We start from the raw sequence: 21863 nt of genomic DNA on the forward strand, positions 1-21863 counted from the left end.
TTCGCGCAAAAGTATATGATGTAAACTACACGTTGTGCTCATGTTACTTGGTTATCGCACATCATCCATCTCGGCGTGTGCGCGCGCGCGCGTGCTCGTTGCGTCGTTGGGTCGCTCGGATCAGTTGCCGCTCTCCTATTGGCCGAGCCGGCGTGGGGCCATTCTCCTCCAATAACAAAAGATCACGGAACTCCTCTACCGGGAACTTGGCCGCTCACTCGAGGCACCGCCGTGACGCGCAGGTATGTCGCTTCCTGTTCTTCTTCTTCCTGCGCACTAAACCGAAAAGAAACGACCGGAAAGGTAAAGGAAGCCAAGCAAGCACGTGCGATGGTGGCGGCCGAGCTCGTGCAGGAGCACTTGAGCTCGGATGCTGCCTCCCCACCTGACCGCATCAGCAAGGTGGAGGAGGGGGCGATCGAACCCAGCCTGCGGTCCGACGACGCCGGCGACGCGGAGGAGGTTGCGGACGAAGGCGACGCGATGCTTCCCGACGGAGGAAAGGAGGAGGCGACGATGAAGAAGGACGAGCAGAGTGGGGAAGAAGAAGTGAGTCGCGCCAAGACCAAGCTGTACTGGCAGCGGTTCGTCGTTCTGGCCGTGTTCAGCCTGTATTCGATGGTCAACGCTTTCCAGTGGATCCAGTACGGCATCCTGGCCAACGTGTTCACGCACTTCTACCGAGTGGACAACAACAAGGTGGACTGGCTGTCCATCGTGTACATGCTGGCTTACATACCGCTCATCTTCCCGGCCACTTGGCTGCTGGACCGCCGAGGCTTGCGCCTCACCGCTCTGCTGGGCGCCGGCCTCAACTGCGCCGGTGCTTGGCTCAAGTGCGCCAGCGTGGGGCGAGACCTCTACGCCGTCACCATGGTGGCACAGGTGGTGTGCTCCGTGGCGCAGGTCTTCATTCTCGGCCTGCCCTCGCGCGTCGCCTCGGTCTGGTTCGGACCCGGGGAGGTGTCCACGGCCTGCGCCACTGCCGTGCTGGGCAACCAGGTGCGCATGAACGTGGTCGGAATATCGGCACATGTCTGGCGCAGCGACTGCGTTACAATTCATGCACTCGTTTCCGACCCCCCCCCCCCCACCCAAAGGGATTGATTTTCAGGCGTCTGACCGACTTTCTTTCACAACTACATAATTTACATCTGTTAGCTTAATGTTATCACAATGTGAAATGAACATATATGGTGGCGCAACACATGTAGACAGACAATATAAAGCATGCTTGGTGGTATATAGTCTTAATCTTCTTTGAAAAATGACAAATATTTCCTCAGATTACGGTGTCACTTTTAATAGTGTTGAATGTCTGCTTACTTTATCTCTTCATGACTGGGGTGGCTGGAACGCATTCATGGCGATTCCAGTCATTTTGATGGGGAAAGATGATTTGAGGTAGAGATGTGTATTTAGGGACTTTTTTCACTGAACGAAAAAGTATAACTAAAATTCCAGCCTCTGTACACCCCTCTGAGTGAAGCATGTTGTGTATAAAATGCACTGCCGTTCCTTGCCTCCTCCCGAATCACAATGACAGAATTTTATAAAATGTGTATGGAAGCGTGGAACTGCTAGCGTGGCGTAAATCTTTTTGACAGCTGGAATATTCATTCAAACAAGTCTCTAATGGTGAACTACATAGTTGACTTAAAAGTCCACCAAAAATCCAGACCTTGTGATTCAAGAGGAGGGAATGTGGTGACTGTGTTTGGAATTATGGGCTCATTCTCTACTCCCTAATCTTGACGAGGTACAAAGAGGATTTTTACAAATTTTTTGGACTGTGACGGGCCAATCGTTTAATTGCGATTGCGCTCGACATCAGTGAAGCTATATATCGACATTGGGACATTTTATTTTGGCGGTGTGCCTGTAATTTTTTTTTTTAAATGTCAAGTATGTGCCTACACGCAATTGTGGTCGGGTCATACTACATGAGTCAGAAATCAAATATGAGAGCATGTCGCAAAACGTTTTAAAAAAATGTTTGCCCCCTCCACTTCCCAACTCACTGAGCCGCGACTGCTCGCCGGTGTTTATGCCCATAGCAAATGTTAGCTTTTCATGAGGGTTCCTAAAACATTACAAACCGAAATTTTGAACATATGCATTTGCAAACAATACATGTGACTCGGCGGCAAATGCTGTCCTATGTCGCATGCAACAAACAGGTCAATCAGACCTCCAAGTAAGCGTTAAGAGCCCCCAGTTAGCTCGCTAGCTGCTAGCTAGCACCTCTTATCAGGGTGTAGAAAGCCCCTCAATGACGAGGTGAGAAATTTTCCAGTAGCTGGAGGCTTTAAACTGAAATCTTCTCACTGCTCAAGCATGGAGAAATGTGTGGGCACAAGATAGATATGTGTCATTTATTGAGCGTTGGAGAGCGGTGGCATCTGTTCGATTTATTTCTTTTCATTATTCTGAATCCTCATTTTATATACAATGCTTGCTATTTTTGTTTTTTAATGACTCAAATTTGAGCGGCTTGTTCACAAGATGCTTCTCTGTGCTTTGCCAAGTTTATTTTTTGAAGATATTTTCGGCCGGTGGGGGAGGGGTTGTTTATGTAAAACGTTGCTGTGAGGACCTATCCATCTCACTATCATTGGCACATTTTCGTATGTGTGTGTGTGTGTTCCACAGTTGGGCGTGGCCATCGGTTTCCTGTTGCCTCCCGTGTTGGTTCCCAACACATCCGAAGAAGTGGAGCTGACGGCGCACAACATCAGCGTCATGTTCTACGGCACCGCCGCCGTTTCCACCGCCCTCTTTATCCTCACCATCATAGGTATATGCACACACCCACAACCAGTGGTGAGATTCAACAAAACTATTATTTTTAATATTTTTTTAACTTATCACTGGAATCGAAACTATACTTCTTCTTTTACTGGAGCCTTCTTTTTTTTTTTTTCGACAAGTATCTGTAGTTGTATTTGCGTTTAAATCGCGTGTCAATGTCACTGGCTGTTCCGGTTCTGCTGGTCTTCACAGTCAAAATGGGAGAAATGCTTTCATACACTGCTACTGTACTGTGCCCTGTGTGTTACTATTATATTGTACTTGAAGACAAAAGCTCGGATGAGGTAAAACAAACAAACAAAAATTTGTCCGTTTGTGAAATTGTTCATTTTAACAATGAAACAAGTTATTATTATTGAATGAATTCATCCATCCATCCATCCATCCATTTTCCGAACCGCTTGATCCTCACTAGGGTCGCGGGGGGTGCTGGAGCCTATCCCAGCCGTCTCCGGGCCGTAGGCGGGGGACACCCTGAATCAGTTGCCAGCCAATCGCAGGGCACACAGAGACGAACAACCATTCACGCCCACACTCACACCTAGGGACAATTTAGAGCGATGAATGACTTCAGTTAATGTTAATTAAACAACTAAGCAAAAGATATGAAATCATCTCACTGAACCGCTACTACTCGCGGGTGTTTATGCACGGATCAAATGTTGGCTTTTATCTGGGTTCCTCCTGGGTTTGAACCCGGGCTCCTGGTCTTCCGGTTTTCTTTGGGCGCTCTGGCTTCATTGAACATTACAAAAAGAATAATTGTAAACTAAACCAATGATGTCATTTGGTAAATGAATCTAAATGCATGAACAATGGGCATAGAGAAAAAGAAGGTGCCTTTGTGTGTGTGTGGCAGTGATGAAGGACCGTCCGCCGCTCCCGCCCAGCCAGGCGCAGGCCGTCCTGCCCGAGGGGCCCCCTGAGGACTATTCGTACCGCCAATCCATCATCAACCTGATGAAAAACAAAGCCTTCATCCTGCTGCTCATCAGCTATGGTGAGCCCAGGCCACGCATAGTTCTAATGCTTTCAACAATGAATAATTGAGCACAAATGTGGCGCAGCACATGTAGACAGACAATATAACAATACTCGCAAGCATGTATTCTTTATAAAATGACAAATTTTACTGCAGTTTACTCAGTCACCTATAATAGTGGTGAAACTCTTCCGGTTTTGTCTCCATGACTGGACATGACAGATGCCCGGTCGCCAAGTCGCACAGACCGGAAGAAGCTGCAACAAATGAATCTTGACACACAAATCGCTTCATTCTTGAGATTCTATTTGAGTTTGTCATTACTTAACCCATCTTTATTTTAGAAAGAACAATATGGAAGTGCACTGTTTGCCTAATTGCAAAAGATGCGTACAGTGATGCTACTGAAGACGCTTGCACACATGCTCATTTTGTGTCGGCATTTCCTTTTAGGCATTACCACGGGCTGCTTCTACTCCGTGTCGACCATCCTCAACCAGATGATCATGACCTGCTATGAGGTAACCCGTGAGCGTTCTTTTTACTATGCACAGCTGAAATGATGCTCGGTGAACGTCCAAAACCAATTTGTCTAAGCTGGGTGGTCATTATCGAGTATGGTAACTATCCAGTTAGGCGAGTGTCCAATGCAGGTGTACATTACCGATTGCCTGTGTTTGGTCAGAATGAAGAGTTGAACGCGGGGAGGATCGGGTTGACGTTGGTGGTGGCCGGCATGGTGGGTTCCATCCTCTGTGGCCTGTGGCTAGACCGCACCAAGACATTCAAGTGGGTCTCACTTCATCTGGTATAACCCTTTCAGGGATAGCGGTTACTAAAGTGGACAGTTTGTTGACGGTGACAAAGCAAAAAGGTTTTAGCAATTCGTGACATCTTTATCATTCAAACGAATTTTTTAAAGTGATACAGTATCTTTCAACATTCATCGATCCTTCCATCCATCCATTTTCCGATCCGCTTATCCTCACAAGGGTCGCGGGGGGTGTTAGAACCTATCCCAGCTGTCTTCGGGCAGTAGGCTGGGGACACCCCGAAATGGTTGCCAGCCAATCACAGGGCACACAGAGACGAACAACCATCCGCGCACACACTCACACTTAGGGACAATTTAGAGTGTTCAATCAGCCTGTCATGCATGTTTTTGGAACATGGGAGGAAACCGGAGTACCTGAAGAAAAGGCCCAGGGAGAACATGCAAACTCCACACAGGGAGGCCGGAGCTGGAATTGAACCCGGTACCTCTGTACTGTGAGGTCGATGTGCTAACCACTGGACTACCGGGCCGCCCCTTTCAACATTCAACTTTTCAATTTTGTTTGGTTTAAAAAAAAAAACAGCCAGGAAAATATGTTGTAAACTCAAGGCCCAGGGGCCAAATCTGGCCCGTCACATCATTTTCTGTGGCCCACAAAAGCATCTCAAACATGTCAACTTCCATCATCCTTTCTAAAATCCATCCATCCATCCATCCATTTTCCGCTGCTTATCCGGGGTCGGGACGCGGGGGCAGCAGTTTTAGTAGGAAAACCCAGCCTTCCCTCTCCCCAGCCACTTCTTCTAGCTCTTCCCGGCGGATCCCGAGGCATTCCCAGGCCAGCTGGTGACATAGTCTCTCCAGCGTGTCCTCAGTCGTGCCAGTGGGACATGCCCGGAACACCTCAACAGGAGCCATCCTAATCAGATGCCCGAGCCACCTCATCTGGCTCCTCTCGATGTGGAATGTTGATCAAAATTTTTAATTCTCATACATAATAAATAAGAGAGATATTCTAAGCATTGTTGTTACCAAACCCCTCATGACAGTTATTCTAGACTTCTTTATATGGTTTCAGCCATAACGGCCCTCCAAGTGAAACGCTGACTAAAAATGTGGCCCGCACCAAAAATGAGTTTTAACGCCCCTGTTGTAACGTTTGGCTTTTAACCCATTTCATAACCTGATAAGCTGTCCACTGTCGTGACCACTGTTCCTGAAAGGGTTAAAAAAATGCTAATTACGATAAGAAGTAGAGTGATATCTTACAAGCTTGTTTTGGCAATCTGAATTTACTCATTTCCTACTGTCTCATCACTATGCGGGGATTTTTAGTGGACATTTTAGGAGCGATCTGGAAAATAAAAATGCAAGGAAACGATTGCGGTTGTGTGCGCAGGATGACGACGCTGCTGGTGAACTGCTTGACCCTTGTGAGCATGGTGATCTTCACCTTCACGCTGAACCTGAACAACATCTACGTGGTCTTCTTCACAGGAGGCCTACTCGGGTAAACATTTCATCGTCACACAAAAGTTGGTTTTCCCAAAGCCTTGCGTCACCAAAACTCACCTGCATGTGTTACAGCGCCGTTTGAGTACAAATATCCGTCGTTTCAAATTTTATACCTACAGCCATCAAAACTGTTTTGTTTCTTTACATTCCATTGAATTATGTTATTTCCGTATGTTTTTGTAATGTACAATAATCTAGGGTGCTTGTTTTTAGGAGTCGCCGTTTTTATTTCTTTCTTTCTTTATTTTCTAAATCTAGTAGTACAACGGGCGGCCCGGTAGTCCAGTGGTTAGCACGTCGGCTTCACAGTGCGGAGGTACCGGGTTCGATTCCAGCTCCGGCCTCCCTGTGTGGAGTTTGCATGTTCTCCCCGGGCCTGCGTGGGTTTTCTCCGGGTGCTCCGGTTTCCTCCCACATTCCAAAAACATGCATGTCAGGCTGATTGGACGCTCTAAATTGTCCCTAGGTGTGAGTGTGGGCGTGAATGGTTGTTCGTCTCTGTGTGCCCTGCGATTGGCTGGCAACTGATTCAGGGTGTCCCCCGCCTACTGCCCGGAGACGGCTGGGATAGGCTCCAGCACCCCCCGCGACCCTAGTGAGGATCAAGCGGTTCGGAAAATGGATGGATGGATAGTAGTACAACGGGGCAAAGTGACCTTCACGCTCCAGTGCAGGTTCATGGGCAAAACTCTGTGTGAGGATGACATTGTCATTGAGCCAAATTGTGATGTCACAGTCAATCAATATTGAGAAGTTGTCACTGATGGGCACCTTTTCAGAACTAATATTGACTTGCTGTTGACGGGTTAGCAGGCATTCGAGACGCAACGCAAAAGTCATGTTTACATCCGTGGTCCCGTTGAACTCTTGTGGGGTTTTTTTTTGTTTTGTTTTGTTTTATTGTAGCTTTTTCATGACGGGATATCTTCCTGTGGGCTTTGAGTTTGCCGTGGAAATCACCTACCCGGAGTCAGAGGGAACGTCGTCCGGACTCCTCAACACCTCAGCGCAGGTTTTGAATTCATGTTTTGTTGAAATCATAAGGTCGGCGATAAAAAAGTTGACACACACACGAAAACAGACATGTTTTTATATAACAAAAAAAAAAGGAGACATTTCAACAGGGGAATGTGCGTGCATGTCTGTTTTTGTGTAATTGAAGTGTGTGTAAAGAGTCTGTGTGTATAATTGTTGTTCATTTGTTTTTGTGTATTTTGAATGCGTGTTAGAATTTTTTAATTTACGTAAATCCGTGCATTCATGAGCTGACAACTGTTATGGATTGTCCATATTTTGTTGAAGAAATGACTGGAACGCAAACTTGTTATTTCTGGAAATCATGCCGATCACATAATTGCGCAAACAGTTTGAGAAGGAGCAAAAAGATTGATAGATAATTGCGATGTCTGACGAAAGCCTAACTCCGATCGGCGCGAGCCTTGATAGATTCTTCTCAGCAGCCAGGAGCAACGGCTGTTCAATCATGCTCAGATAGCAACTGAGTGCTCACGAAAACAAAAATTCATCACAGAAAACCAATCGCCATCACACTTTGCGGACACCTGTCTCTTTACTGTCGTAAAACTTGTTTGTTTGTTTTTCATTTGTTTCTATGTTGCTCTTTGAAAATATGTCTCCACATGAAAAATGGCGAGTGGCACGAAAAAGTTTGGGGACCGATGCCTTTATTAAAAAACAAACAAAAAAAACGTGAATATGTGTGTGTGTGTGTGTTTGCGTGTAACACGGGTCACGGCCCTCTGATGGTGATGCACGGTGTGTATTGTTGTGTCTAGATTTTTGGCATCATTTTCACGCTGATTCAAGGGAGGCTCACCACGAATTACGCCAACGCCTTGCCAGGAAACATCTTCCTCTGCATTTGGATCTTCTTAGGCGTCGTGCTCACCGGTACTGCGTGTGTTCACGTGCATGTGCGTGTCACTCCGAAGCCCGCCAAGCATCTTTGTGTTGTTGTCATTCCAGCCTTCATCAAGTCCGAACTGAAACGACATAACGTCAACATCGGGGTGACCGGCAAGGACCGAGAGGCGGTAAGTATGCCGAAGGGGCATTCATTCCTTCATGCGCAGCTGCCTTTGAGGCGGATATTGTGGGGTTGCACAGGGCGGCAAAAAGAAAAAAAAAAAAAAACAATCAAAAAAAAGGAGCTCTGTAAAACTGTTGATGACATGTCATGATGCCAACCGGAGGAGAAATTGCGCTCCCCTGTCGAGACATTCTGCGGTAGTGGTGTCAAACATACAGCCCGTGGGCCGGAACCGGCCCCCAAGGAGGTTCGATCAGGCCCGCAGGATAATTTAAAAGTGAAAAAATACATAAAAGTATTGTTTTGTGTTTTTTGTTATTGTAAAGTGTCCTTGGGTGTCTTGAAAGGCGCTTATAAATAAAATCTATTATTATTATTATTATTAAAAGACACGGAATGAATATTTCTAAGAAGCTGCAATTCATGGATCACCCACTAGGGGAACACTGTTTTGATCAGAGTAGAAGACAACATTGTTTTGATCAGAGAAGAAGACAACAGCAGTCTCAGTCTTTCACTGAGACAGACCCAACACAGCAGTAAAAGCCAGCTACCTAATTGCTAGCGAAATAGCATTAGCATCAAAGCCGTATTCCGACGGTAACTTTGTTAAACAATGAGAAGGCGGCTGAACTTGTATGCCCCGAGAAGCGACAAGCTTTTGCCAACAAAGGAAATACATGATATTTTGGGAATTTATAGCAGAGTATGGTATCATTTTAATGGTCCGGCCTACTTGACATCTACCGAGGCCGTATGTGGCCCACAATGTCAAATGAGTTTGACACCCCTGTTCTACGGGGTCCATAAAGTTGTCAATCAAATGTGATCCGAAGATCTCTGCATTTTGGGGAGGAGCTTGGCCATAGCTTCTACCAACCAAGCTATGCTTCGAGCCAATGTTAGCCTGCTGCTTGAAAGTGACTGACAGAGCGTCACGACGGCATGTTGTTGCTTTGCAAAATAACAGAGCATTGGAATTGTGATCATAATTTTGGCAGCCAATGAAATGATCGTCTGCCGTATTTCCAACGCGGGTACTGCTGCACATCGAATCAAGCGTTGTCTCAACCATAAGTCAGCCAACCACTAGGGGGCGAGCACATTTTGGAGGCTTGGAAGAACAAGGAAGTGAAAGAGAACAACGCAGGTTGTCTGGATTTGTTTAACCCAGTGGTAGGCAAACTACGGCCCGCGGGCCGAATCCGGCCCGTTGGTCTTTTTAATCCGGCCCGCCGAAGGTTGGTCCACAATTAAGGTTCGATGTGAATGATTGCATTCATTTCAATTGGACTTGTAATGACAGTCATTTCACCGCCAGGTGGCGCATTGACTTGAAGTTGCAGAACACGTGGGGGCGGGGCAATCTTTTCGACCACCTAGTACCTCTGTATCGCTCTACTTCTACTGGTCTGATCACAACCCATCTGCAGCGATGCACAGGCTAAAATAGGTCATCAACAACACTTTTGTTATTTAAAAAAAGTATATTAATACCATACTTTCATGCTTTTGTTCTGTTGATTTTTGATATGGACTGTCAACAAATGCAGTTTTTTTTAATGTACCATAGCTCGTGCTGACCTGGCCCTTCTGTCAAATTTTAAGTCAATGCGGCCCCCGAGCCAAAAAGTTTGCCCACCCCTGGTTTAACCCATAAAAACACATTTATTCACTTCGCCCTAGGAGAATTTCAAATTCTTGGGTGAAGTCGTTTTTTTTTTTTTAAACACAATAATTGATCATTTATTCTAAAATGATCAACCATTTGTCTCACGTTGTGTTGAAAACCTTTCATATTGTTTCTTGAAAAGTGTGATCTAATCCAGACGTTTACTTTTACATGATGAATTAGAATGATTAATCATCGTGATTTCAAAACTAATCCAAAATAAATGGGATGATCATTTTGGCCAAAATGGTGCAGCTCACGTAAGCTCACCAGGGACGGAGGACTCGGTATTGTGAGTTGCGATCTTCTCTACTTTTTTCCACTTTAAATTACCTCAGGGTAAGAAGAAGTACGGTGTTCTTAAAAATGTGGGTGCATGCAAGCCAATTGTAAGTCTTTAGAAAGTTTTACAGGAAAAAAAGCAGTGGTGTCTGTGTCAACATTCCATCCAGCTGCGTAGCCCGGGAGGCAACCTTAAAATGCCGCGGTGTCCTTTTGTTTCGCTCGTGGCTGTAGGAGGGCTTGTCCTCGGATTGGCCGAGGTCGTCCTCTTGAGCTTGACAGCTTCTCGTGGTCAGTCCTCTTCAGACAAACACGTGAGCCTGGATGGTTGTTCGTCTCTGTGTGCCCTGCGATTGGCTGGCAACCGATTCAGGGTGTCCCCCGCCTACTGCCCGAAGACGGCTGGGATAGGCTCCAGCACCCCCCGCGACCCTAGTGAGGATTAAGCGGTTCGGAAAATGGATGGGTGGATGGATGGATGGATATAAGCAGCAAAGAATAATCAAGAAAGATTAAAGTCTCTTCTTTCTAGAAAAAAAATGTTGCTCTCTCACCAAAAAGAGTCAAGCACAACAATGACTTGCATGCCGATATATATATATATATATATATTTTTTTTTTGCTCAGCAGACATTCCAGTCTCACTTTTTCATAATACGTCCCCCCCGTTTCAAAATGAAATTTGTCTCCTTCAGCCTCCTACAGAGTCTATGGCAGAGGAAAAGGCCAAGCTGGAACCTTCTCTCAGCTGCGCCAGGGAAACGTCACTGTAGCCTGGACCTGCTCGAGCGGGACCGCACGACGCCAAGGCGGCCAAGGAATTCTTGAGGGGTTTCATTTTTGGACGCCAGACGGACGAGTGCATGGTTCGTGAGCATCCGTGCCAGCGCTTACTTTTCCTGAGTTTACTTGAATGCATCCCTTGCCTGAAGGACATTGGGCAGCAAAGGTGAGGGAAGCGGCGGACGGAAGAACGGACGGACGGACGGAGTCTCCGTAACGATCCGCTTCGGTCTGGTCTTTACGCGTCGTCCAACGAGTTGAGTGTAAAATATATGCAAAGCCCGTTGAGCATTTATTTAATCATCTTGATATCAAGCTTACTCGACTCCTCATTTGGAACAATTATGCGATCTCCAGCTTTAGGTCCAACTGATAGGGCATAAGTGCCACTCGTTGTGGATCCAATGGAGAACTCGAACTGAATCGATTTTGCTCGTCAGGACAAAATGCAACTTAGGCTGGATATCAAGCATGTTACAGAAATGCTAAAACGGGTTTTGTACACGCAGTCGGTGTGCACAACTACTACGCACAACTCTACAACTTTTTATACTTTACTGCGTGTGCGTGTGTGTGTGTGCGCGCGTGCGTGTGTAAGCGAGTGCTCATGATTTTAGAGCGCCATCATGTGGTCACTTAAAATGTTGACACTAGTGTTATTTTTATGCAGTTTCCTTTTTTTTGCCTCTTGCTGAATTGAAGCATTCTTTTTAAGTTAGTGAATAATTTGTTGTCAGTTTTGTTAGAAATATGAACTTTTTAGAGTTTTTGCTCGTTAATATTCAGGCCTTTTGGCTGGGATTAAATCGCGTTCATCAAATTAATTATTAAACACTGGAATGGATCAATTGAAATCCGAATAATTCTGCTGAGCCTATTCGTTTTTGTTATTATCCGTTTATTTAATTCACTATCAGATCAATTTTAACTAGTTCAGATCATTGTTTAAGATGTATAGTTACTGTATATTCACTAAAAATTCACATTTTAGTGTTTTTTTTTAAACAAATGTATTTATTTAATTTTGGCATTGAGTGAGTTTAATGTACGCAAGCACAATTTACAGGTCATTTTATACTTTGCTTATTAGATTTATTTATGAAAGGTATCTGCTGAACTAATCAAAGCATTTGGTAGTTGTTGTTTTTTTTTTAATTGTTGTTGCTCATGAAAATGAGAGATGTTAACTTCTGTACGAGCTGAGGCGGATTTCCAACGGTCTGTTTCCGCTACAAATGAAAGTGAAATCATTTTGTGTCCTCAACACTGAATAGACTTTACAGTAGAGTTCAGGTTACGTGTGTAAAAAAAATTGACCAAAAAAATAACACACAGAAACAATGTTACTGACTTCACAAATGACTCGAAAACGTGACCACTCATTTACTAACCGCGAGGTCAGTGCTGCAAATGGACGGATGGAGAATGACTGCAGATGTTGATGAAAGTGTTTCTTTTGTCAGCTTGTCAACTGCTGTTGGGGTTCGTAATGTGATCTCCCAAATTCTGCAATTATTATCTTGGATTCCAAATGACTGCCTGTAGTACTGCCAATGAAACATTGAGTGTCATTAAACGACAAGTGACTTCATGAGCGCTTCTGTCTCATTAGTGCTCCAGTTAGCTTAAGGTTTTTAGCCTTCGAGAGCTAACTATGGCCATCGAGGACTACGAAGGGTCCCGTGGCTCGACGGACATTCAAATAAACAAACGTTTCCTCGAATGCTTTACTTGTTATCATGCTAAAAACTAGTGATGGGACGATGATACCTCAAGGAGTGTATTGACCCACTTCACAAGCTGTGTCAGCACTATATTGACACTGTGTTGGTCACCCAATAGTGACCCCTGCAGTAGTTTTAAAATTATTGCAAGTAAAGAAATTCCTTGTTTGTGTAAATGCTAAACTGAGTTGGTATGTAAGATATAGCAAATTTGAGTTACAATTCAGAGTTATGTAGAACATTTTGGTTACATCAAAAACCGCGCTAATGAGAGAGAAGCCTCCAGTTAGCGTAAGGTTTTTAGCCTCCGAGAGCTAACTATGGCCATCGAGGACTACGAAGCGTCCCGTGGCTGTCTTAAAAGTTCATTGCATGCCAGGAAGTATTTGTTATTGTTGGATTCAGACGAGGATGGACGTTGCATTGCTAAAATGGCTACAAAACGGACCTTTTGATGTCAAGCAGTTAAGACAAGAAGAGCTCTGACGCTGGAAGAGAGGGTAAAAGTGATCAAAATGAAAGATGGAGGAAGCAAAATAAAAGACATTATCCAAGAAATTGATGTAAGTGAAAGTGAATGCTGATCGTAAATTTCGCAATTTCTTTCCCTTTTTTTCTTTCTACACTGACAATACGAAGTGTCAAATACGTGTGTGCTCATACTTATGCACTATTGGAATAAAAATAGAGTACACATACGTTTGTGTGTGTGTGTACACATGCGTTTGTGTGTGTGGGTGTGCTTACATCTGAGATCAAATTTGCTACAGTGAAAAACCCCCTGTTGTGAAAAATGTCTTGCTGCAAACATGATTTCGTTGTAGAGGAGTTTCACTGTACAACTCATAGTACTCCTCTGAAACTCTTATCATTCAGCTACAACTGAGTGAATGGTGAACGTTTCAGTGTCACACTTCCTGTTCCCGTCTTAAGAGTACAGCTCCATCAGTGAAAAACCTTGAGTGGTAAGACAGTCTCGGTTCAGCTTTGTGTGTTAATCGTTCGTGTTATTCGGTCTCTGTTGTGAATGGGGAGCAGGTGTGTTCAATTTGGTTTTCGCGCTCTCAAACTGCTCAGTGGAAAATTATCAAGGCATTTCTCAGGGAAGATCTCTCAATATTTGAAACAGGATTCCATGCTGAATATGCGTCCACTCCAAAAATATTAATTTTATTTCTTCTTTTTCCACTTCCCGTTTGGACAGGATTGTGCTGCGATTAACAAGATTGAAAAGCGTTGCCACCCGCTCAGTCCGGCCGCTTGTGAAATACATTTCCTCTGAAAGGATATACGCAGAACAAACCTGAGTGATGCAAATGTGTGCGTGTGTGTACGGGGCTGGATTATACTTCTTTTTTTTTTTTTTTTGGCAAGTCACCACAAAGGGGAAATAATGACATGGACCAAAACCTCAACTTGCTCACTGAAGATGACCACACAGGAATTAATTCTTATTTTTCTACTTCACTTTGAAGGTAATTGACTTTCCGATACTGCATATCTAAGTTGTTTCACCGTTTGTTCACACTTTACTCACCCCTCACCACAGCGACAACATTGACTAGTGTTAGCATAGTTGACGTGTGATCATTGTCATGGCCCGAGTGCTGCGCGAGAGTCGGATTTCCAGAATTGGAGGACATTTTACGTCCAACCCACCAAATTTCAAGTAGTTTCCATACGAAATACTAATTTACGATTTACTTATCTTCAGACAAAATCTTAAAAAAAAAAACAGAGAAAAGAATGTTTAAGTGGTTTGGAGTACCCTCAAATGCCATTTTCTCTTACCCCCCCCATGACCAAATTTAATTTCAAATAAAACAGTTAAAATGTTTCTTGTAAACGTGGGAACATTAGCTTTTATAAACATGTCAAATAATTATTGTTCATGGAACGTGTTTCCCACAACACGCACGCAACCTTGTCCCCATAACCTTTAGCATGATAGAAGAAGAGGAAAGGAGTAAATCACATGATACACGAGGCTTGACATCATTAAACGGTTTTCCAAAACAATGGAGAGTGCGAAGCTATGGCCTCTCTTCTATTTTTCCACATTTTCATAACAAAGTAAAAATTGAATTTCTCACTCTACCTCATGTAACCTTGTTCTGCTTATGATCAGAATAAGAACCTTCTTTTTTTTTTATTTACTTCATGACACACCACCTTTCTACATCCCCCACATTCCCAAAACGTATAGAGGCCATGTATGTTGGACAGATAAATGCAAATATTCAAATGAACCACCGTTTGGGATGGAGGGGGAATTAAAACTCAGTTTTATTCTTTGGCTTTTGACTCAGAATAAGACTTTTTAGTTTTACTGTTTTTTGGCTTTCAACTGTGTTTGTTAATTTGTAAGATTTTTTTTTTGAGCTAATATTGCTGACCAGTGCTAACAACAGCAGCTAAATTAGCTGATCTTCTACTATACCAGTGGTCCTCAACTAGAAATGCTGTAGGTCCACTTTTTTTTTTTTAAATAAGACCAAGGTCCAGTCCCATGCACGGCGGTCATGGGGGAGCAGGGCTATATGCCCATTTAGTATGGTCAAGTCAAGCTTATACAAATCAACACTCCTCACAACCAACCAATAATGGGGTGCATGAAAATAACAATTATTCACTTTGCCAGTGTTTCTTTCTGACTTTCGGGTTGAGTGAACGCTGGCGCGTTTTGGCTGCCGCTGCTCAACCCGTATTGTTTTGTGTTTTTTGTTATTGTAAAGTGTCCTTGGGTGTCTTGAAAGGCGCTTATAAATAAAATCTATTATTATATTATTATTATTATTATTATTGTGTTGAGGCACAGAAACTCTTATTTTGTTAAGTTGTGCCTGCTTAATAATAGATTTAGCCCTTTTAGGGAAATAAGACATTTTTACTATAGCTTTGTTAAACAGTAGTTGTCTTTTTTCCCTTCATTTAACAAAAGCTAAACAAAATACTAATTTTACCAAAATAAATACTAAACATGAAAACAAAAATATCCTTTTCATTTGTACAATTCCCCTTTTCACATCCCCTCTGAAATCACTGAAAAATATATCAGAAGAGGAGTTCAGAACCATTTTAAATACTGACACAAGGGAGCACAGGAATGTGCAGTGCTGTTCTTCCACTAAAGATGAATGCAATGTATGAGGCATGCAAATATTATTTGAGGACGCCATTGGGATGTTCATTTACCATGTTGCGGTGTTCTGCTGTTAAACAGCTGCAAAGATAGACGGGAGAAAAACTGCACACAATCGAAAGCTCCCGCGATTCGTCTTGTCTAATTGTCTGTGTGCGGCTCTCCTGGGCTGAAACTGTGAGCACACTGTGTCGTCGCGCATGCGTCTGTTTCCTGACATAATCATCCATTTTGAATGCGTGTGTATTGGGATAGACGCGTGCTGACGCTTACGTATGGGCACACCTTAAGTTCAGAGGAGCCAATCAGCGCATCGTTATCGCCGACATGCCCTGCTCAACCAGGGTCTCCAGTTAGTCAAACATTATACACACACAGTCGTGCTGCTGCGATCCTCCGCATTACATCTGTTAGTGCACGCAAAGAACACAACGGATAATTTTAACAAGCGATCACGGTAATGCGCAGATTATAGTCCAAAAATATAAAATGTATTACGTAAAAATCACTTTATAATTTATTATTTTATACAATTTGCCGAGGGTCCGGACAGAGGAGGTCGGCGATCCGGTCGTGGATCGCGGTCCGCCAGTTGAGGAAGACTGGACTATACCATACCTAATTGTTTCCCATCTGTGGTGTCTTGCAGTTGTCAGCGGCGAGAGCGCAGAAGTCTTTGCCAGGGCCGGGGACGTGGCCAAGCTTCCCTGCGAGAATTCGGCCTGCGACCGCATAGGCTGGTTGTATAGTCGGGACCAGAGCGGATTGGTACGTGAGGTGAGAGATGGCCAAGTGGTGACCAGCTCGGCCAGAAGTCAGCGCCTCAGCCTGACGGAGGACTGCTCGCTGCTCATTCACAAGGTGATGGCGGAAGACGGCGGTTACTTTGTGTGTGAATCCAGTGGACAAGAGGAACGCACCGTTGTGCTGATGGTGATGACATGTGAGTTGTCTCATCGGACAGTGTCAACTACTGTAGGCTTGCCCGCCAGCCGTTTTGCCAAATTGCGGCCCAGTAGGTTTAGCAGGTCTTTAGGTGACCGTAGTGTCCTTTTGGATAGTACTTAAGTAGCAGTAAAAGAAGCTAATGGGGTGTTGTGACCTTCGCTGCTGCCATCTGGTGGGGGAGGGCATGAAGCTCACTTTCAAATTACATTTTTACTGGCAACATGAAGCAAAAAAAAAAAAAAAAAAAAGAGTGACGCTTTGTAATTGGAAAAACTCATAAATGAAGGCCCTTTCCCACTGCCGCAAAATCATGAAAGCCTAACATGGGACTTCCCGGTAATTACGTGATGACATTGGGCGGTACGCGATGCGTCATAACATCGCGCGCCATCGGCCTCGTAACACACCCCCACGAGATCGCCCCTTAAGCGATGGTAGCAATCCGCCATCTCCCAGCCGTAGCAAAGAGTTCATCCTCCGCTGCTTTTTGACCATTTTGAGGACGGTAAAAAGCATGATAAAAGAAAGAATACTCGCTTCCATGTTGCTTTGTTTACCACCAAGAAATCCGTCGCACTATCATCTACGCAATCACAGCGTGGTGACGTAACTAGACGCAAAGTGGTGGTGGTGAGGGCGGGGGCGCAGAATCGCCTTCTGTTGGTCAATGGGAAAGGGACATATTGCCCATTGGTTGCGTGTCGCCACGGATCACTATTACCCGCTCGTTTCAGTGGGAAAAGGGTAAAACAAATGTCTGGCCAGTATTTGGTCTTTGGTCCATCAGGTTTTGAATTCTCATCAGTTTTGGGTAATTTGGTCTCGTCTTCTTCCCTTCAGTGACGCCGTCGTCTCCTTCAATGAGAGAGCATCACTTGTTTCTCGAGTGTTCCCTGACCTGCTGGCCAGACAAGGCCTGTAGATGCCTGGAAGGAGGCCTCCGCTGGTTGGAAGAGCAGGGCGAGGCGCTTTCCCCGCTTCATACTGAGCGGACCAACTGCGTCTCCTTCCTCAAAGTGATTCCCGTCAGCTACGAAAAGAAGTACACATGCCAGTATGTGAAGAGTGGCGACGTGAAGGTCCAGGCCCAATACACAGCCGCCTTGACGAAAGGGAACACAAGAGGTCCTGAAAGTCCTGGAGCGCCACCACCTGACAGCAAATTCTTCATCATCATCGGCGCCGTGGGCGGCGGCATTTTGATACTGATCATCGTTGTTGTGGCCATCATCCTCGTTAAAATAAAGTCAAGAAAAAACGCAGGACAGGGTAGGAACATTATTTGATAATTGATATTCGGTTCGAGTCGAGGTGGGACTCGTAGATAAGTCCAACCAGTATTTCTGTGATTTTGTTTTAAAAAGTACATTTTATTTAACCATTTTTGAGGTACAGTGAGGGGCTTCTAATATGACTCAAGAAAAATTACACCACTCTTACATGTTTTTTTTTTTAACACAGTCCCTTTATTTAACCCTTTCAGGGACAGCGGTGACTACAGTGGACAGACAGCTTATCGTGTTGTCAGATCACAGGGTGCATGAAAGGCTAAAAGAAATTGAAGTCTGTCTACTACACATGACTTATTTTAAATTTATGTTTTAAAAAAGATCAGGAGTCATGTCATATTTTTTTAATTCAATCAAAATGTATTCATTACTTTTGTTTTTTGTATTTTTTTCTCATTAATTCAATGTATATATTGTAATTCAAAGGAATTTATGATAAACTCTTTAATGGATACATTTTGCATTAAATAAGTGGTTCGTAAAAAAACAAAAAAAAATAACTATCATCAAATATTTGTGAATTTAATTTTTTAATTAATTTTATTTTAATTTGACCCAAGTGAGTTGCTGCACTTTCCCCGAACTGCATCTTAGAAATCAGCTTCTCTGATGACTAATCATTGTTTTTTTTCTTTTTTTGTTTCCCCTAGATGACTCCAAACATGTAAGTTTTTTTTCCCTCCCCTAATCCTTCATGCATGTTAAAAAATAACCCACCAGGCCGTATTTCAACAGGAACATCACCTGGTAGTTGCAAAATGTAGAAATTCATAGATGCTGTCGACCAATTGCAAATGACTGGACGTGACCAGTTAAACAACATTTTCTGGTTGTCGGGCAGGAAGAAAACAAGGTGACCTACGCCAGCGTCAGTTATGACCACAAGACGAAAATCACCAAGCACCAGGTGAGAATGTTCTTCCATTATTATTATTATGTTTATTTTTACTACAACAGTGCTGCCTTGAGATCCGTTTTATTCCATCTATGACCATATTTCCTCGTTCAAATGGACAGAGATGCCATTAATCTGTTCCAGCTTCCTCCAAACCACACGTCATTTTTTAAAAAGGTTTTCAGAATTGAAATTGCACTTTTAAACGCAGCGTTGATGTGTATAAAATGTCCTCCCCTCGCAACATTTGCATTTGCTCTCCTCAGAACCAGAAAACGCGACACAACGCGAGTGTGTCGAATGTAAAGTCCTTTTCTTTGCCGGTTGGCAGTTGGCAAAGCAGCTGAATGGCGCACTGGCGCCATCAACTGGTGGTGTCTTGCCACTGCAAGGAAACATGCACGGCGCTACACCTGAGCTAGCTTGTGCTACAGAACGTGTTGGTCGTCGTCAATTGATAGTTCCTGGCAGATAAAGATTAAATAGCCCTTAAAACACAGTCATATTAATAACAACGAATAAATAGCTTCAAAAGACGGAAGAGAATTTTTGAGCAGGTACTAAATTTGTTCTAAATGTCACGCGTGCGTTTATCTTCTCTTTTAAAAAGGATGGGTCCCCAGAAGAAACTGAGGGCGGCGTGACATACGCTACTGTGAACCTGAAGAAGAAGAAGAAAAAGGAGGAGGAGAACGGAAAAAAACAGGTCAGTGGTGCCGACTCCTTTTCAACCTCAACTACATCCTTCACTGCCGCTTTCCCGAAATCCAAATGAGGATTTCTTGCTTTCCCCATCTTGCTTTTATTTTGGGATCGTCACATGATAATATCCCGATTTTCCCCCCCGGTTTTGGTATTTTATTTGATCTTTTCATTTCCTGATTTTATTTTGGGATTCAATCTTGATTTTCATCATAAACAGGCACAGGGGAATTTGCAAAGCTGTGAGGGTAATTGTAAACCTTGTTAAAAACTTCTGATTGAACACACACGGAGCAGCAACACATCCAAACATCCATGGGAAAATATTCTCACTTCGAGTAGGAACAACAAATGCAGTAAATTATCATTTTTTTCTGGTTCCAGTTTAAAGCTAAAGAATAAGTTGATAAAGAACTGCAGAGGATTATTTGGTGGGGAAAAACAAAACTTATTGTGAAAAGGTATTTCACAAACATCTGTCATTTCATAAAAGAAAACCTTAAGCTTACCTGGCTGCTAAATTCATGTTTGTGGCTGCGCAGGTGGCTGAAGAGGGAGAGGAGGTGGTGACCTACGCCGCCGTCAGAACGCCGGCCAGGATCCCGCCTCAGCAAGATGGCAGCCAGTGAAAAGACATGAAGTTATCATGTCAACAAAGTTAAGGAGCGCCGGCCTTATCGACACACAAACACAAACACGCGCAGAAACACACAGTTTGCGGCTGTCGTCGAGTTGGAAAGACAACTCATTTGAATATTTATTCTGCGATTGTCTGCTCAAACTCGTTGTTATGCTTCAAATAATTGTGACTTTTCATACAACTAAATCCCTGGCAAGGGGAAACATGTTTAATGTTTAACACTGAAAAAATACCGCGAGTGATCTTTGAACCGCATGCGATTGGCTTTATGGACTTTTGATTCCATGACAAATCAAAGAAATAAACAGCCAGTGAAAGTCGTTGGAAAGTAAGTGCGAGTCAAAAGACGATCATTTCAAATAGCACTGAGACCGTGGGAAGGAAATGAAGATGCTTGCTTTACATGAATGGAAAGTTCAGTTCAATTCAGCTGTTAAAATACCCCCCCCCCCCTTTTTTTTTTTTTTTTTTTTTTAAATGAGTTGGGCAAGCTTACGTATCACAATGACTTCCAACTGTGAATAACTTGTCACCATTTTTTTCTGGCAACGTCACCCCAAGCAACACAGTAGATATAAAAAGTCTACACACCCATGTTCCCACATTTGTTTGGGAGGTTTTGTTTGGGTCGGGGCAGGCCAGTGGTCGACTGGTAAACGCGTCGGCCTCACAGTGCAGAGGTACTGGGTTCTATTCCAGCTCCGGCCTTCCTGTGTGGAGTTGGCATGTTCTCCCCGTCCTTCCGTGGGTTTTCTCCGGGTACTCTGGTTTCCTCCCACATTCCCAAAAACATGCATGACAGGTTAATTAATGGAACACTCTTAATTGTCCCTCGGTGCAAGTGTGAGCGCGAATGGTTGTTCGTCGAGGTGTGCCCTGCGATTGGCAGGCAATCAGTTCAGGGTGTTCCCCGCATACTGCCCGATGACAGTTGGGATAGATTCCAGCACGCCCCACGACCCTTGTGACGATAAGCAGATCAGAAAATGGAGTCCGATGAAAGCAAGGTTGAAACATTTGGACCTAATTCCAAAAAAATGCCGTAGCTACTGTGATGCATGTTGCTGGCGTTGTCATGAACGGGGACTGCAACTGGCAGGAGGCAATTATGAGCAGATCCAAATAGCAGTCAGGTTCACACAAAAGCTTCAGATTTCTGCAGGAAAGCAACAACATGTCAAGGAAAGCCTACTAGATAATTTTAACTTGATTTGGAGTTAATGGAGGTGCGCCGGGGGGGGGGGGGACTTTAAACGTGAGCGTTTGTGTGATGCTGGCTCATGTCGAACTTGAGTTGCAATTGAATTGGTTCATTCTGGTGCATTCGACACAACCCCAACTCTGGCTGGCAAAGGTGTGCACGCTTGTGCAACATTTACACTTATTTTTACTTCCCTCCTTGAAAAAGACCATTTTTGATGGAGTTTGATTTCAGATAATTTTACCCTCGTCTCTTTGTTTTTTTTTTACATTTGAACAGTCGTGTGCAACCTTTCCAAAGCCATTGTATGTACTGTATATATTTTTTTCTTGACAGCTGTGAAAATAAATGCGTTCTTTTTGGGGAAAATAAATTCTCAAAGTAAAAACAATCCCGAATTTTTTTTTTGAAATGCTCAACAATTTAACATTATGGCCTAAGAGTAAACACTC

The 21863-nt window shown here is 43.8% G+C and overlaps 2 protein-coding genes and 1 long non-coding RNA gene across 3 annotated transcripts; 2 read left to right on the top strand and 1 right to left on the bottom strand.

The window, feature by feature from the left end:
* The first annotated feature begins 189 nt into the window (after window positions 1-189).
* Window positions 190-12461, top strand: flvcr1 (FLVCR choline and heme transporter 1). The gene is made up of 10 exons (XM_086099776.1): window positions 190-1002; window positions 2653-2797; window positions 3671-3811; window positions 4247-4314; window positions 4479-4582; window positions 5968-6078; window positions 6990-7095; window positions 7880-7994; window positions 8070-8137; window positions 10783-12461. The coding sequence occupies exons 1-10, from the start codon at window positions 331-333 to the stop codon at window positions 10858-10860; spliced, it is 1608 nt and encodes a 535-aa protein (XP_085955902.1). The 5' UTR covers window positions 190-330; the 3' UTR covers window positions 10861-12461.
* A 1309-nt stretch (window positions 12462-13770) lies between these two features.
* Window positions 13771-21802, top strand: LOC147188002 (uncharacterized). The gene is made up of 7 exons (XM_086099781.1): window positions 13771-14069; window positions 16386-16679; window positions 17525-17953; window positions 18624-18637; window positions 18815-18880; window positions 19479-19574; window positions 20113-21802. Exons 1-7 carry the CDS (start codon window positions 13988-13990, stop codon window positions 20197-20199), a joined length of 1068 nt encoding a protein of 355 aa, XP_085955907.1. The 5' UTR covers window positions 13771-13987; the 3' UTR covers window positions 20200-21802.
* LOC147188003 (uncharacterized) lies at window positions 16231-20185 on the bottom strand. The gene is made up of 2 exons (XR_015097580.1): window positions 20080-20185; window positions 16231-17786 (listed from the first exon to the last, which is right to left on the bottom strand). It is a non-coding gene; the product is annotated as an uncharacterized LOC147188003 (long non-coding RNA).
* Window positions 21803-21863: the final 61 nt, after the last annotated feature.

Source organism: Hippocampus guttulatus, chromosome 20 (genome assembly GCF_054856545.1).
Source record: "Hippocampus guttulatus isolate MCC_2025c chromosome 20, RoL_Hgut_1.0, whole genome shotgun sequence".
Classification (NCBI taxonomy): domain Eukaryota; kingdom Metazoa; phylum Chordata; class Actinopteri; order Syngnathiformes; family Syngnathidae; genus Hippocampus; species Hippocampus guttulatus.

Coding starts and splice junctions, on each gene's coding strand:
- flvcr1 (XM_086099776.1), top strand. CDS start 331: ATGGTGGCGGCCGAGCTCGTGCAGGAGCACTTGAGCTCGGATGCTGCC. Junction 1,003..2,652: donor CTGCCGTGCTGGGCAACCAG/GTGCGCATGAAC, acceptor TGTGTTCCACAG/TTGGGCGTGGCCATCGGTTT. Junction 6,079..6,989: donor TTCACAGGAGGCCTACTCGG/GTAAACATTTCA, acceptor GTTTTATTGTAG/CTTTTTCATGACGGGATATC.
- LOC147188002 (XM_086099781.1), top strand. CDS start 13,988: ATGACATGGACCAAAACCTCAACTTGCTCACTGAAGATGACCACACAG. Junction 16,680..17,524: donor TGTGCTGATGGTGATGACAT/GTGAGTTGTCTC, acceptor TCTTCCCTTCAG/TGACGCCGTCGTCTCCTTCA. Junction 19,575..20,112: donor AGGAGAACGGAAAAAAACAG/GTCAGTGGTGCC, acceptor GTGGCTGCGCAG/GTGGCTGAAGAGGGAGAGGA.